The following is an 18,251-nucleotide window of genomic DNA, read 5'->3' as shown; positions in this document are numbered from 1 at the left end:
TCCTGTCATTTGAAAATGCTGGGTAGATGGGAAGGGATTCTCTAACCTGCGAAATACCCAGCAGTGCAAACTTGCAGACTCTGCTCGATACATTCAGGGAGAATGCAAGTGAGCAGCAGTATCTGCCTGGGTTTGAATCCACAGCACAGCAAAACACCTATCTGCTTTGCCACACGTTGCTTACAAACCCCATCTTCACAGTCAGCCTTACCTGATGTTTAGAAAGGAGTTATAATGCTCATTTATCTTTTCTAGGGGGAAAAAAATCTGTTAATGCAGCCTTTGAATAAGTGCTACCCTGCTCTTTAAATGCTAAAGTTCACTAAAACTCCGGTGATTTATGTGCAGCTTTTGACTGCCAGCACCTGGCAGATGAAGAAACCTACTCAAGCTTCAGTCATAAACAGATAGCATACAATTTAATTTTAATGTGCTCGTTAGTCGTAGCACATTTCAGACATAATTGTGAACGCAACACAAAATTATAGCAAAAAGACAATTTTAATGCTGCTGTAGAAAAAAAGGTTATATGAAGAGTCATATAATGGTGCTTCATTGTCAACAACAAAACAGGGCACAGAGTGCATTACAGTGTCTGTGCTGTTTACATGCCAATATTTTATACATAGATTCTCATATGGTGTCAGCTGTCAGTTACTTCTGCAAATTAACTGCCAAAAATGGAGACGAACAGAATCACTTAGTGTGCTGGTAACCACGGGTTACCTTTCATATGCCTAAAGATAAAGCTGCAGTATGGAATCTTGGGAGAATAATTAGGCAGAACAAAACAGAAAGTTACCAATTGAAATAAAAAGGCATTCTACAATAGGAAATAACAACCAAGAGCGCTTATAAATAAGTAAAAGAGGTTATATCACAGAATGCCTCATAACTTTTTAAGCAAAGTATTACAGTACAAACATTTTAAAGGCTTTATCAATGTTTAGGAAATACAGTACAAGTTTTTCAAATAGATTTAACCCTTTGAGCACTGAGTTTATTTTGAATTTTTTTCTTTTTTTTATTATTTTTTTTTACTAATAAATACCTTTAAAAGTCTTGTTGTGCAAAACAGTTAGAATGCATGCCAGGAATGCAGTCCGTGGCTTCTGTTTCTTCAGACGGTTTAAAAAAAATAAACAAAACAACAAACAAAACCAAAACAAAACAAATTATAGCAATACTAATAAATATGCATAATTTAAACATGAACCTCTATTAATATAGATGTACTGTATAGCAAAACAAACCAAAACATACTTTGCTTTAAGAATAATGTTTCTGAATACTTTATAAATGCTATCTGTGGTATCTTTCATCATATAATTTACAATGTTTGGATGTTAAAAGAAAAACTATTAGATCTAAAAAATGAAATATACACTATATATAGGTACAGTTTATACCTGGGGCTTATCAGGTACAAAACCCACTGTTGCTAAAAAAGCTGAAGAAAAAAGAAAATGGCATTAACCACAATCACATTTTCCATAAGAGATTTTGAAATCTATACAATATATACATCTATGTTTCAATGTGAAAATTATATTTTTGAATTTCAAGGTGTGAGGCACCTCTGCATAAATGGAGGTTCATATTAGTAATCAGAACTAAGCTGGCAAGGGTTTAAAAAAAACATATCCATACATTTTTACCAAATTAATGCAAAAGTGCTTCAAAGTACTCAGAGGGCTAAAGATTATAGGGTGAGAAATACCAGCACACTTAGGTCACATGAAAAAAGTGCACCAGAATTAGTTATAAATGCTTAATTAAACTGTCTGTTAATGCATGCAGCTTGATGCATCAGAGGGATGCACAGCAACTAAATCCAATTTACACAAAGATCCAAACACTTACCACTGCATTTTAACCTTCATATTTTACCAGTAACAACAGCTGATTATGCACCTCTATTTAAACACTGTACAGTTATACAAAACAGTTCAGCCCAGAGCAACTCTGGAGTTAAAATAAGAACATGTGCCAAGAACTAAACAGTAGCTTTAAGGCGTCTTTGACAGTTTTCCTCAAAGCAAATTACAGTTACTTTAATGAAAAGCAAATGCTACTGCTTCTCTAACTCTGAAACATACAGAAGATGATCCTCTGGTGACTTCCCATGTGTTTTACTAAGATGAAGTTTAACAGCATGCTTGCTTGCAAAAGTCCTGTTACAAAGTTTGCACTGATAAGAAGTTCCGATATCTTCCTCTGGAGAGGACGTCACCAGTTTTTCGGACGGTGACTTTGCTTGTGCTATCTGATTGTTAATCTGTTCACTGGACAGTTTGGACAAGTCTCTTAACCTGAAACCCAGATGCGATTCAAGATGACTGATGTAAGTTGAAGGAGTTCTGATCTGTGAAGCACAGTCATTACAAAAGAACACTGGGTGCCCAGTGTCCAAATTTTTAAGGAACTTAGTTCCCCCCGTCCTTCGGAGCTGGTATTTCACATTGGCTAGCCAGTGGCTAATTGTGGTCATCGAAAGTCCCGTAAACCTGGAAATGTGCATTCTTTCTTGAGGGCTCAAGTCTGACATGATGTATTTCCCCTCGGAAGTCTGTCGCAAACTAGCTGCAAACTGGGCCTGCAAGATGAGCAAGTGCTGAGGGTTCCAGTTAGACTGACGTCCCTTCCTTTTCTGAGCTGGTGTACTCTCTTCTGGTTCCTCTATTGTGGTACCATCAATGTCAGATTTCTCAGATATGCTGGAAGGTGTGGAAGATTTTGATGTGTGACTTTCTGTCAGGTTCTTCAGCATATCAGATATATCTGACAAGGCATTCTCGCGTAGCGGCGAGTTTGACATGAATGACACGACTGCAGATGTCTTTGCTGTTGTCACTGTAGATGAAGAAGAAGCAGAAGATGTCGATGTGGATGACAAAAGCGCTGAACCCAAAGAGCAGCTTTTGTCACTCTTGCCTTTCGTCAAATCTATGGGTTGGTCATTGTTGATGTGATAAAAATAACGGTCTAAGTGGTCTGGTTTTTTGGACTGTAGAGGTGGGGTGGCCACTGCAGCCTTTTCTGCCAAACTGTTGCTCATTTTAAAAAGCATGCTCATTGGATCCAAAGCAGGCAAAGATGGTTTTGCTGCCTTCCCAAGGTGAATATTCATGACAGATTGCAGTGCACTTAATGGATTTACAAATGGCTGTTCAGGAGGGTGATCAGTGATGATGGCTGTGCTGTTACTTAGAGAACTTACAATGGACTTAACAGGCTCTTTCCCATTTTCCACAGGTTCTACAGTTGGACTGTCCTTGCAACCCTCTCTCTGAGGGACTGGGCTGTTCTGTTGGCTTTTAAAGCCACCTTCATTGGAGGACTCCGTCTTAAGAGGCTCACTGACTTCACTACTGCATGGCGAAGGTGTCGCACGTTTCATTGGAGAAAGCTTTCCTTCAGGCTCTTTCATTTTTTCCTCCACTTTAGCCACCTTCTCAGTGACTTTCTTTACCAACTCTTCCATGGCGTGAAAGTTTGTTTTTGGCACAGGTGAGGTTTGACTGCTTGGTGGAGACACCAAGGGCTGGTTTTTAGTTGGTGACACTAGTTCATTGTTTCCAAACATCGGTTTTAATGGTGTACTCTTTCCAGATGAACCCAATGACAGCTTCATCATATTAGGCAGCTGATAGGCAGCATGAATGCTGGGGTAGCCACCCCAGCTTGGCGTGCCATTCTGGGCTTTGTTTATAGCTGATGTAACTGTGTTTTCTAAAGACTTCAATATATCTAAACCCCCCTTAGGGCTTTCTTCTAGGTCATTTTCAGTCAAGTAATGGTATTTTGAAGAGATATCATACTTCTCTTCATCTTCACTTGACTTTTCTTTGTCTTTCATTTTGTCATCAGCAATGCCTCTTTCTTTATCTACTTCTTTTTTTATTTCAACATTTAATTTAGGTGAAACACTAGAAGGTGTATTGGAAGGAGACGCAAAAGTGGTGGCAGCTAGTGGCACAGACTGGACTTTCTCATCTACTAAAGACGTTATTGTTGGTGTTGCTGGGGCTTCTATAATTGGCTTCCCTTTTTTCATGGCAGAGTTAGTGACTTTAATAAAATGTCCTGTCACCATCATGTGAGCCGTGAGTTCTTGCAGAGTGTCATGTGAACTTCCACACTCCATGCACTTCAGAATTTGAGATTTCCTTGCCTCAAAGTGCCAGGCATAGCTGGCACCATTCTGGTGACCATAGCGGTTATTTGGGGTAATGTAAGGATTAGAATTCTTTTGAAGTGCATCATTGGTATCTGAGATTGTTGCTTTTGGCGTCCCACCTGTGGAGTCTGGAGAACTTGGGAGTTCAAGCTCCAGTGATGCTTTCTTTCTAGTAGCTGGGATAATTTTTGCTGCTACGGGTGTAACAGGTTCCTTCAGAGGCACTTTTTGGTAGTGTTTTGTTTTGATCATATGAACACTCAAATCCTGAAGAGATTCAAATGAATGACCACAGTACATACACTTTAATACTTTCTGGGCATCTTCTTTCCCTTCCATTTCAAGCAAAGAACGTTTACGAGGTTTGGACCATCTTTTGGGGTTATTGTTATCAGTTTCATGGTTGTCATCTCGATAATGTCCTGTTTCATTCATGTGCACTGTTAATTCTACTAAAGTATCATAGGCAGCACTGCAGTCTTTACAACGGAATTTACTGGCTCCAGTAAATATAGAGCCATAAAGTTTACTGCTTTGTCTGTACAATTGAACTGTGCTAAAAAGACTCGGTTCAGGAAGAATTCTGCTCTGAGAAACTTGCTGCAGTGTTTTTGCCATAGCAGTCTGGTGCCAGTCGAAGCTGCCACTTCCACAACTGCTACTGCTGCTGCTGCTACTGCTGCTGCTACCATTGTTTTTTTCTGAAATTGGCTGGTGAAGGTTCAAATTGAGATTGGACCAGTAGGAATTGGAGAGGAAGTTGTTATATACAGCTTTCATTTGTTCTAAACTATCAGATACAGTAGAGTCTTCCAGTGGTATCGAAACCTCCTTGGTCTCCTCCTCATTTTTAATAGAGCTGCTCTCAAAGTCTGCCATGCGATCACTTGTCTCACTGATATGTGACTCACTGTCCATTTCATGGCTAGAAAATTCAGCTGCTGGAGAGTTTTGGTAGCTTTGGCAGTTCTTACTGAAGTCTTTTTCTGGACATGCATATTTTGCTGAAGGCTCCCCATCAATTGCATTTTCATCAGGTTCCACATCTTCTTCCACCAGAGCTGCTGCTTTTAGTTCATCTGAAACATAGGCTATTATGAAGAGAAGAAAATACAAGTTAGTTTCTGCTGATCATACTTTTGCTTAAGTGTTTTAGTCAAAGTGTACTTATTTTTAAAATTAAATAGTTAAAATTTAGTGTTTCCACAGAGCAAGAAAAAATTCTGCTCTTCAAACATAATTTGCCACCTTATTCTTCTCAAGGGGCAACAGCTTGAAATTAAAACTAAATTTGAAATTAATGAAGCACATTCTGGAGGTGGCATTCATTTCTAAAGTAATAAATTACTTGTATCAACCTCAGAGACAGCAGTTCCTGTCTGTCAATTAATATGTCTTATGCTTCTCCTACCCCTAATGCATTTCTTAACAGACAGATTCACAATTTAAATTAAGCAAGCATTTTTTGCTCATTACAGCTTTCAGATGCAATCTTTAATAAATATAGGGTACAACAAAAATAAAACATTTCTACAAAGTAAAAAAATCCCCAGTTACAATAATTAAAAAAAAGATTTTTTTAAGTGTATCATTAGTGGCAGCATATTTTAGAGGAGGAGATGGCAAAAGCAGGTGATGCAGCCTTTTGAAACAACTCACTAAGAGCAACTTAAGGATATTCAAGATGGGTGTAACAAATGACCCATTCACATGTAAACATACCTTTCTCAACAAGAAAGCCCATGCAGAATTATGTCAGGAGCTAGTTCAAGAAAATTGGTATGCCGTACTCATTCTTGCTGTATAAATATATACAAGACCTTCCAGTGGACCTTACAAATGTCAAAGTGTTTGCTCTTTAGACTACTTTGTCAATATTTACTCAGCATAAGCTACACAGACACCCAACAGGGATGCTGTCTTTCTGGCCCCCCCTTCCTCCCCGCTCCTCCCCAGTAATGCAACTGGTGCTGTAAATCTAAGATTCTCCTCCTGAATAGCATACTTGAGAACTGACAGTAAACATTTCCCTCCCCCCCCCCCCCATGTGGTGTGCATATTTCTGTGCAAATATTCTCTATATACTAAGTCTACCTAAGTTTTTCCCTTAGGCAAGAAAACTATAGAAACATTAAGAGTGGGATCATTAACCAATCAAAATAATATATTACTATATAATGTATTAATTTACAGCTAAGCATGACTGTTCTGAATTAAGTGGATTTTAAAATTTATTTGCAACCTCTCACAAATAAAATTAAAAACTTTGGAAAAAAAGCATTTCCAGTAGATTTTATGCCTTCTCTGCAACACACCTGGAATGTGTGGGTACCTGTATCTTAACCACATTCAATAATCTATAGCTTGTTTATTCAAGCAATAGTGCAGAGAAGATAATAGTTTACACCCCAAAAAGACCTACTTTAACCAACAGACTGAAAAATGTATAACAGTGTAGTAGGTATCACATACAGAGTACTGAACCTTACAAACTTCTTTCAGGGAAAGAATGTTTAAATGTAATCAGAGAAGCACAAGAGACAAAACAACTGTTAAAGTAACAATGAAATCAGGGTTTTAGTTTCACATGGAGTATTTCTTCATTCAGTTAGGTAATACAAAATATTCACTACTTTTCTTTTACATGGATGAATGGTAGTCAATCTTCCTCCAAGTGATAATCTGATCTTCAGAATATAAGTTAAACCTTTGAAAGCACAAACATATCACATAAGAACAACACACAAAAGTGACTAGATATTTCAGCTCAGATACTGTCAATGCAGAAAATTAATGCATTTTTTACGTTTAGAACACAGTTCGAAATAATTATGTGAAAAACTTTATTATAAGATGTTCCAAAGAGAGTGATATGAAGATCAGACTTTAACAACCAGTATATGTAATCTAATGAAATAGAACTGTGCTGGTTTGCTCTATTTTACGCTTTTTCAAAATACTTTTCAAAATATTTTATGTATATTACAGTCACGTTGGCAACCTGTAGTAAGGAGCAGTGCCTATCCTGCAAATACTTGCAACAAAACCATTACCGAGAATCTAACAAGGTGGATTTCATTCATTACTTTCACTCCACCATGGATGGTACAAATTCTTCTTCATCTTAATTATTTGTTCCATCACATTTCTGAACTCTACCAAAAACTTAGAAAAGGAGACCAAATCAAATTACTCTCTAAATCTGAAAAATCTTAAATAACAGCTAAGAATGTGTAAACAACTGTCTACCAACTATCTCTTTCTCGACCACACCGTATCCTAGGGATATGAATAAGGAAGGATGGAAGCATGAAACCTATGGTTTAAAAGCAAATGTACCCTTTTTCTTTTCCAGCTTGAGGAAAGTCTTTCTTTTACAAATCTCCTTTACCTCTGTTGGGAAACTGAAGAGTAATTCCGTTTTTACAAGATAAAGAAAATCCAAGGTTATTGCTACACTGCCTGCATTATAAAGATCTCTTTCACACTGGTGGGCTGAGATGTCACATCAAGCCCTCTGTAAGTGTGCTCTTTTTGTCCACTGAGTGCTAGTGTGAGCGTGTGCCACTCATTGCCACCATCACAACACGCACCAAAGCCCTGGGCTCCTTCCCTGCTCACCATGGAAAGTCCACCTGGGGACTGGTGCTCACCAACACAAACAGAGGTCACAGAATCAAGCCCCTAATTAGTATGTTTTTTTCTTTAATTTTATTTTTCTTACTGCTGAAATCTTATTAATTTTGTTTGGACTGAAACACCTGTATTGTCACATTCACGGTTTTACATTAGGGAAAACCTCCAACATGCGGCTCATTTAAATGTAAATCTATTTACCTTTCATGCTTTCCTTGCCCTTTTCACCAACTAGCAAGCATATTTGCGTGTTAACCAGGAACTGCCTACTCTATTGCTGTTCTCCTTCCTAAGCTCAAGTTGTGACTGCAACTTGTAACATAAGTCTTTGATCCAGAAATGTAGGAAATGAGACACAAACGACAGGATGGAATTTAATTCAGCACTCCGCAACTTCAATAGACTGACAGTTTGAACATTTCCTCCTGCTCTTTCCCCTGCACAAAGGGGAGGAGGGATGAACCCTGACATTACCCCCAACATCCTCAACCAAATATTTATGCAAGAGATTATGATACTTAAGGAAATATCTCAGCCTAAGACTTAAAACACCATCCTAAACCAGAGTTTATGCCAGTAGCTACTAAGTGCTGATTCCAAGTGCTAGTCAACTAATAACTTGCCTTCAAGGCAATATAAGGCAAGTCCTGGACCAACTTGCAATGGCAGACTCAGGGCATGCTCAAAGGTTTTGCAATACCACTATAATGTAACTTCACGTCTACTCCTCAGAAAACCCAATTAAATTGTTACTAGCATATAGGACAGAAAAAGAGAGAGGGTTAAGGCCAAACTTCAGTCCCACGCTAGCGGGCAGTCACGGGATTCTGTGCAGGCACCCATGGAAAGGAGCTCACCTGCACCTAAGGGAACCTCTGATCACTCCCTGCCCCACCAGATCGTGCTGAGGGGACAGAGGTGATCTGTATTCAGTCTGAGTACAGATGAAGGTAAAAGCTTCACTGAAAGAGAAAGGAGGAGAAGGACACCCATAACACAGGAATTTCTTGTTTGGCTAAGTACCTACAGGAAGAGCAAAAACACTATGAAAGTGGAGAACAAAATCAGGACATGATGGTAAAAAGAAAATGTTTTCATTGAGGTTCTTCACTGCCTGGTGGAAAGATTGTCCTTAAGAAGCACTGTCTCCAGGTCATCAGTACTCAGCTGTTTCCTTATTATTTAAAACAAAGCAAAACAACCAAACAAAAAAATACCCCAACAACCAAAAAAACCCCCAAACAAAATCAAACCAAACCAAACAAGAAAAACCCAAACCCTCAAAGTTTGATTTTTCCAAGTGCATTGTATATGTTTGAAACAGCAGGGAACCTGCAAAACTGTTCTTCAATGCCTCAACAGCAAAGTCTGAGGGGAAAAAAATCCAGCCGTAAAGCCAGTTATAGTGGCAGAAGAAGTCAGCAAAAATTGAAAGAAATTAGGTGGTTCTGGTTTTTTTTAGTATTTTCCCATAGTCAAAGAAGAAAAAAAACAAGCCTCAAAAAATGTTTTTAGTTTACACCTCACAGGGCACCAGAATCCCCAGGAAACTACTTGCAAGTTGAGCAATGGTGTCACTGTGTCAGTGCGACATATTATATGACAAAAAACGTAAAATGGCTCCCTGGCGTGGCCCTCAGTTTCCAGAGATGATGAGGATATCAAAGGGATTCAGAAACCTACAGAAGGTGCAGCCACAGAGAGGCTGAAAAGAGACAGTTCCGTCATTAATATTTCTTATAATTATTAACTAAACCACTAGGTAATAATGAAATTAACATACTTGATATCAATACATAACAGTAAGCTGTGGTATAATGCAATTAATTTCCACACAAGAGGGAATTACCTTCCTAACCGAGCTATGGATCATTTCTTTGCCAGTGGAAACAAATTGCGATCCATCACTGCCCAAAATGATCTACATGTTGTGTTTACACTAATAAACTCATATACCTGGCTCTTCATGGACACAACAGCAGAGAAACTAGACCACCATGTTTCTGCAGGTTCAGGAAGTCCCCCGTGCAGCTACTTCAGCCTGGCTGATGTTATTCTGATGATATCTGGGCCGAGCTCAACAACCTTCTGAGGTGTCCACCAGGACAAAAGCTACTGGCCTGAACCCCATCTGCTAGAGGTCCTCCTCAGCAGAAAGATGAGATGATTTTCATCCTTTCCATGGCAAGATGCACCCACTAACATGGCCAGACACACACTTCCTTCAGTCTATTTGGAAATACAAAACATTAAAGACATATTTTACTGGTAATATCTTCCTTTATTTCCTAAAAAATGCATTTGAGACCATATATTTTTGTTTGGATCTATTTCATTTGGATACATTTAATTTTGATACTTTTGCAATGTCTAGTTTTAATTATGCTTTTTTCGCCAAGTCACTTTTGTTTTAATTAGCTTACTGAGGTATATTTAAACCAGCAAACTTTGCTTGAAAAAGTACCAAACATTCAAACATTATTTGCACATGAAATAAATGCTAAACTACAGAAGTTTATCAAAACCACTCAACTCCTTGGAAATATTCTGGCTTTAAACAAACGGCTTTTTATAAAAAAAAAAAAAAATACAACCAGCTTTATTACTTATTTATGTGTGGTTTGAAATAATCGAATCATGCTAAGGGTCATTCCCAAACCATTTGATTCTGAGTGCATCTTGAAAAAAATCTTCTCGACCCCTAAAAAACCTGAACCCATCTACATTTCACACTTGAGAAAAGAGAACAGCAGAAAGGGACTAGGAGCAGGAAGGCTCCCAGTACTCAGGATGGATACTGTACTCCAAATCAAAAAGAAAAAGGGAAAAAGGATCAGAACAGATGATCAAGTGGAGCAGCGAGTAGGACCCAGCAAAACTCTGTCTGCAGCCTGATGTCCCCTGCTCCCCAAGCCAGTGCTGCCAGAGGGCTGCTCCTGCCACAGTGCAGAGCCTTTTCCTAAAGGTCATTTCCATTCAGTTTTAAAGCAGCCATCAGCCACCTAAGAAAGATCTTAAGTAATGCTGAAAAAAACCTCAGAGTCAACAGTTTTGGTGGGACCATTCAGAGTGAAGAAAGGGCTCAGGCTGAGCTCAAGTCCAGAGAAAGCCAACAGAGAGACAGCAGCACGGCAATGATGTGACTGTGCCAATGAACTTTACTCACAAAATTAATGAACAGCGGCAAGAGAAAACCAACTCGGTGGATGGAGTCAATCAAAGACCTAATGCAAATGAAGGCACATAAAAGAGTTATATTAATCTGTTAGAAAACTCCCACTCCACAGGCCTTCTACTTACAGGAAGAAGGGCAAACATTTCACCCACAAGATGAGCTATTTCTACACTGAGACTGACTGATAATTCACATGTAACTGAAATTGTATTTGAGACTTCACTGCTTGGCAGAAACGTTAGCATATTAGGCGATGGAAAAGGAAGGCAGGAGTGGCTGCCCTGTTTACAAGAGTGGCAAATGACAACACTGTTTCTAAACGGGCATGGCAATTCTGATTACCCAGCACCTTGACAGGGACATTATTCCTGTTAGAAAGGTCAAAGGTTGTGTTTCACAGAGGCAGGACTGTCTATTACGAGAAAGAAATGTTATTTCCAAGCGGAGAGGTCAGCACTTCTCTCGCACATTGGCTGCAGTCACAGTACGATCCCACTGCAAGACTGATTATTCTGCCCACTGGCAAGGTCAAGAATATTAATTTTGAACATGTTAATTTGATGTGATGTACATGATTAATGCTTTTTAAGTAGAATTTTTTTGTATGTTGGTAAATCTGCAGCCTTTTCATGCCAATAAGAGTGTAGTATTAAGTCATTTGGAATCAGTGTGGATGGATGTGACACAGCATGCCAGTCCAAAGAGTGGCTATCATTAGGCCCCAGAAACTTTGAAGTGTACTTGTGTTTGCTCCTTCATGAAAATACTGCAGATTTCTGCCACAGAGAGCTCAGAAATAGGCCAGCAGAAGCTAGCCAGCTGCTCTAATCCAGCATCCTGGACTGGCATTACATCTAGAGCAACTACAGAGAGCTCAAATGAACTGTAAGTATTAAGAGTTGAGAATTACATGGACAAGAATACACAGTGAAGAGACAGTAACAATAAATTAATTTATATGTCATTAAAGTGTGGGTCATCTAAGTGCAGAACAAAGCAAGTCTACAGCAGGAACCTTTTCCTCGTGTCACAGTATTCCAGACTCCCCTGGTTTTTGTGTGTTTTAAAGGACAGGACAAGATTCAGGTCTCCTATTCACTTTACACTGCTATATGGAAAGTATCATACAGGTCACCTAAAAATGAAGAGATAAAACATTCAACAATTGCTACTAATTCTGATAAAGAAGGCATTTGTTTTTCTGAAACAGAATACTGTTTAGATGTTTTTTAAATGAGAGATTCCTATGCAAACCTCACATCTATGTATTATCTCCTTGAGGATGCCATAATATTAAAATATGGCTTAGAAACAACCTAGCGCTACTGAACTCTGAGTTGTTCAAAAGGTTCAATTGATGTTTACTCTTCACAGCAATCCTGTGGAAGAAAGTCTTATCTACAGTTTATAGCTGCAAACCTAGAAATCCAAAGAAGTTAAAAAAATATTTGTCTAGTGCCAGATAAGACATATAAAGGAGCCTGTAATGCCTGTAGGTTCATATGTATAATTTGGCTATTTACACAAAACATGAGAAGGCTTAAGTTTGTGTTTCTGTTCCTGTGCTTCTTCACAATATGTTTACATGAGTACAATATGTGTGTATAATAGAAAATAATTGCCAGTTTTCTGCTTAAACAATTATTAAGGATAAAAAACCCAGTGAAATACCCACAGGTGCATGTTCTATGTACAACTCAGAGCCCAGGGTTACAAATCTCCTCTGAGCCAAACTGCTGGGATTCCACAGATGCTGATTCTGCAGACTGCCAACAAACTTCTTTTCACAATTAGGAAAACAGGAATGTTTGTTGAAGTAAGAAGTAGCATTGTCCCAACTCTCCTCTAAAGAGCCTTCTGCTCCTAGTGCAGGGCAGAACTTCAGAACTGTGATGGGCAGTTCTACCAGAACTGCTCTGGAGATGTAACATGACGGATCATGCCTCTCTCCTCCAAAGCTGGGCTCGGCCTTCATTTCTACCCGGGGCCTAAACTCCCTGAACTAAACCTGCTGAGCAGGGGTTTTCTAAACTCTGCTTAATTTATCTAAACTCTGCTTAATTTATCCACTCCTGAAACACAACACCCTGTCCTTCTAATGTGGAGAAGAGCACATGTCTATCACACTGCAGCGTACGCTTCCATGGGTGGGGTGCTGTGAGGATCAGTCTGAAATCTGTCTCACTTGAAGAGTTCATCTACCACCTTCTCCAATAAGTTTTTGACAAGACAGGATATAAAGAATAAAAAAAACTTTCAGTGAGACCCAAGATCCAAGACAGTCCCATGTATAAGGAACATAACTATATGGATTTTTGAAGAGACTTCCCCACATAGAACTTGCCTTCAAATGCTTATGAGAAACTTCACAGGAGTAACAGTTCAGAGACTATGCCTGGTCAGGAAAACCAGATTTTTTATTTTTTGTTGTTTTGTTTATTTTTTTCCTAAATTTGCAGTCACACATACACACTACAAGCACAGCTGTATAGAAGCTGGAGAACAGGCGCATGTCCCACTGTGTCTGCCCACAGTTCATTACAAAAAGCAATGCTAGATCATAGTAACTGAGTAGAAGGGCTGAGAAACATTATGGACTCCCATGACAACAGAAGGACCTTTTTTGCTATCTTATTTTGTCAAATCAATCTCCTTCCCCCTTTGACATCTGGAGGAGTAGAGATTTTAACAGCCCCTATTAGAGTAAGCCTGGAATTTCTGCCTGATCCTGCTGAAAAAGGAGAAAAAAAAACCTTTTTGGCCTTGTCACCGCATAGGCAACCTTTCAAAGGCACTATCAAGCCTAGATCAAGCAGTCAAATAAGCAACACGGACTGTGAGCACCCTTTGGGAACTCCCAACTGCTGCTCAGTTTGAGTCAGTTCCCATTTCATGTAACACTTTCTCTTCCTCCTCTACCCACGCCTCCACATTCCTGGGGAAAGGATGCCCCTCCTACCAGTACACCAAAGTTATAAAGTAACATCATTTGAAGGAGCAGAGAGTTCCTCGCTCTCCATGGGGAGTCTAAGGGTCAGCTAACCAGCCATCAAGGGGAAACACCACCACACACTCAATAGCCAGGCACAAACTGTTGAAGTAAACAGCTCACAAGCAACCTCATAGATTAAAAACTTTCACATAAACTGAACGAACACAATTAGTATGTGCATTAGTAACAGAAAAAAAACCCACATTTGCTCTGTAAATTATTCATCACGAATAAATGTGATCCACTCTAAGTAAGACAAAAGTGGTTTTCTGTTTCTGTTCAGTTGCTTGGTGTGAAGTACTATAGACTTGTAGAGTTTTCCACTCCATGCAAGCACATACTACAGTGCAAAATAAATGCTCGTAAGCAGAGAAGACAGCTTCATGTTATGCTTTGATCTTAATTTTGAGTTGGGAGGTAAATTGTTTTTTGACTCTACAATTTTTCTAAGCACAGAATTACCATTTCCTCAAATGGACAAAAATATTTACCAGAATCCTCAAAGAATAAAAAAATATTTGTTTTCCTTGATGTTGGTCTTTTTTCAATACAAGTCACCATCAACATCCTGGTAAGATGAAGCCAAATTCTCTCTATGAATTGGTACTAAAACACACAGTGACACACTCTCTGCTTGATACCAGCATTTGGGTGGCATCTTTTAATCACTGAAAAGCACACAGGGCATTCAACAAACTAATACAAGATTCACAGCCAACTCCAGGATAAGCAGACATGAGCATAAAAGCTCTCAATATGGCTCTAATAGCTCTTAATTATTATAATCCTTCACTGAGCAAACAGATGTTGTAAGGGAACTTTAGTTTCTTCAAATGCAGTAATCAAACCATTCTGCTTCTGCCCTGCCTCTTTTCAGTAAATGCTTTGTATAGTGGAGTGGAAATAGCAAATGTAGTGACAAAATGACCATTAAATTGTCGCAAAAATCTCTTTCTGAACAAAACTGATGTTGTCATTTCTCTTCATCCACATTTCTCAGTCTTCTGATTATGGTTTAGCATTTTATTTAAACTAAGAAAAAATATCTTACACCTTACTATCTCTAATCTTGCTGCATCTTTAGCTGCTCCTGATCTGACCACACCTTACAAGTTTTACAGTAACCAGAACACTGGCTTTGTACTTCTGTTTAACTATACTAATATTAAGACACATCTCTGGAGCTGCAGTCTTCATTGTGATGTTTTTAAAAATCAACTTTTCATTAAAAATGTTTCAATATGTTACAGTGAGTCATCCTACTTGGAGATTTATTTGTAAATGATCATGACTATTTAAGACATTCAAAATGTACCAAAAGACCTGAACCTTCATTTTTTTTGCAAACTTTAAATTCCCATTTAAGTTCTTTATACAGTAGTTTCAATAGGTATTTTGGCTGCACTGCCTCCTTACAATAAACTCTATACAACTGTATGAATGGTATAGTAGAAATCTGAATTATTTCAATTACAATTTCAGCTAATGTGAACTTGCACTTAGAATGAAGTTTCTCCCTGGAAAAAAAAAAAAAAAAAAAAAAAGGAGTTCACTGTGGGCCAACAATGCTTTGTGTCCTTTCAGTTTTCATTCAGCTCCCATTAAAGAAAAACAACTATTGACTGTAATATGAATCTTAGGACTTGAGAGAAAGCAGAGCTTCTAAAGGTTACCGCTATGAGATGGCCTGAGCTTGTTTTGTATGTATAGCACAAAGAAGTGCTGAATATTCATTTTACTAACTATACTAATATACACTTTTGTAAATGAGTCTCTATCCAGCACTAACTATTGAACTGAACAGTATTTGAATAGGTGGGTTTTGCTATAATACCACAATAAGATAATGTGCTGGAAACAAATGGTTCACTGATTCCTGAATAGAAAATTTGCTGGAAAACCCTGAGAACTAGAGTATGAGGGGGAAGGGATTAAAATGTGGCTTCACAGCCACCAACCAAACTCTTGTCATTTTTAAAAGATGTTTCTGTGGCACAGTATGAATAGTTTATAGCCACGATTGTGAACATTCAATGTCATATAAGAAAAGACACTTGTCAAGAGCCTTTCCCTTACAAGCACCCTCATCATGACCTGTGTTAATGAAGTTAATTGAATTTAAGATCAATAATGGTTAATTATTGCAATTTGACATTCTGAGATAAATGGCTTTAAGACAGAGAAATGTGTGTGTATGTGAATTCTCTCCAAAGAAGGTGAACACATTACAGCCTAAGAGGGATCACACAGTCCTTCCATTGATCCTGGTACAATCTGATCGACCTAATCCTCTGATGAATGTGGGCTTTTCACAGCTACAAGTAAATGTTCTACAAGACTACTCTAACCCTTGTCACTGACCAAATCTATATGAGCTGTACACTAGAAATCTATTGAGATAGATTAAAGAACTGCTGTAGAAACAAGAGATGCTTCAATAAAGATGAAGGTTTATTATATTCACTATTAGTGTTACATGCAGTATATAATTATGAATGCTTATGGATCATAAGAGTTTAAATTTGGTCAGTTAGATGTAGATGACCATAACTGAACAATAGCATTAAATTTTTAAAAATACCAGATTAAAAAAATCCAAAACTGTGTTGAATTTGATGACTTACACAAGAATGTTCAATAAGAAAGTGATTTTAAAATAATCCTTGAAATGTACAAGAAGATGCTTGCAGACAGGTACTTATTTCATAAAGTCACTCATCAACCTACTTCATTTAGGGTTTTTTTAAGTTTACTTTCAAATTAGTTCCTCAACAGGAAGGCATTTTTTCAAACATGTTAGTAATGATATTCTTACATGCATACTGAACAAGTTAAATGACCGCTTACAAGATTTATAATGACAAAGTAAATGTCAAGGAAAAAGTATTACTGATTGCAGAGCACTGACAATAAAAAGCAGCTGAAGAGTTCTGTCAAAATGTAAGATTATGCAAAAACACTATTGAGAACACTGCTAATCATCTGCTCTTGTCAATTACTTGAAGGGTATCTGACAGCATATTTACATTAAACACATTTCAATAGCAAAATCCTTAATGCTGTACCAGAGTATTTTCATTATCATTAGAAATCCTTAAAAAAAAAAGTCCTTTTGCAGCACAGCATTACACCAGGAATGATGTAATATCTATCTCTGTATCAGGTAGGGGCATCCATTTCATGCTATTATAGCTACATAACATTTGAAATCATATAACCAAAGACTAAATACACCCCTAAGATGGCGATCTCAGTGCTCCTCTACCCAACGTACGTATTTCAAGTCACAGTTTTGTCGGAGTCTCAAACTAAGCACAAACATGATCTGTCTTTGTCTGGCCATCCTTTTAGCCTTTTCCTCCTCATGTGACTGTATTTTATTACGGTGTAAGACATTATCAAGCAGACATTTTTTCTCAGTCTTTGATTGTAACTTGCAATTCAGCTGCTTTATGAGGAGTCATATTAACTACCAGTACCTTTCACCTGCAGCAGAAACTTATTTTAGTTATGTCTGTCTTATACTTTATGGAACTCTTCCTCCAAAATAGAGAAATAAATGAAATGTAATGAAAATAAAATGTTGATTCTTTCCATGCTTCAGCAGACATTACCAAAAAAAGCATATATAACCCTGCTGGATGGGTAGGACAGTAGGCATGCATAAAAATGGACAGAGTATAAGCATGAGCTGCCTCTCAGAAGGAATTCATTGTGGCTTAAAGAAAAAAGAAGGAACATAAGCCCCAACCATGACTTGCAGGATCAATTTATTGTCCTTCCACCACTTTCCTTGTAGACAGCACACTTAAACTCAGTCTACCTGCCCATAAAAGTGGAAGAGTCCTGATGGTCTTACTGCTTCTACTGTTTTCAGATTAAAAAAAAAATAAAGTAAATTAAAACTAACCTGCCAGAAAGCACAGAACAGACCTTAGGATCTGGACCAAATTCAACCCTGATTCACATCACACAAATAAATGGCATTACATGTCATGCCCTTCTTAAGTCAAACACAAATGTTCGTAATAACAAAATACAATTATGAAATCAGTTCAGCATAGCAGGTGTGTTGCACATATACCCAGTCATATATACACATCCACATTCCATGGTGCTAGAGAAGTGGGAAGGCAGCAGCCAGGCCTTCCACCCTGCCCATCATCCAAAAAACAAGGAAACGAGGGGCAGCTCTTTGATCCTGCCCTTCCCCTCCCATGCTAAGCATCTCTGAGGTGCAGGACAGAGCACCTGGTAAACACCAGCAG

General features: G+C 38.3%; 1 protein-coding gene across 1 annotated transcript in view; it reads right to left on the bottom strand.

The window, feature by feature from the left end:
• Positions 1 to 482: 482 nt before the first annotated feature.
• Positions 483 to 18,251, bottom strand: part of TSHZ3 (teashirt zinc finger homeobox 3) — a 63,382-nt gene continuing 45,613 nt past the window's right edge. Inside the window, exon 2 of the mRNA XM_051629677.1 lies at positions 483 to 5,271. Coding sequence (XP_051485637.1) covers positions 2,072 to 5,271 — 3,200 coding nt within the window. The 3' untranslated portion in view covers positions 483 to 2,071. The remainder of the gene's footprint in view (positions 5,272 to 18,251) is intronic.

Source organism: Apus apus, chromosome 11 (genome assembly GCF_020740795.1).
Source record: "Apus apus isolate bApuApu2 chromosome 11, bApuApu2.pri.cur, whole genome shotgun sequence".
Taxonomy (NCBI): domain Eukaryota; kingdom Metazoa; phylum Chordata; class Aves; order Apodiformes; family Apodidae; genus Apus; species Apus apus.
Note: the sequence above shows the minus strand (reverse complement) of the source record. Positions and strands in the feature narration are given on the sequence as shown.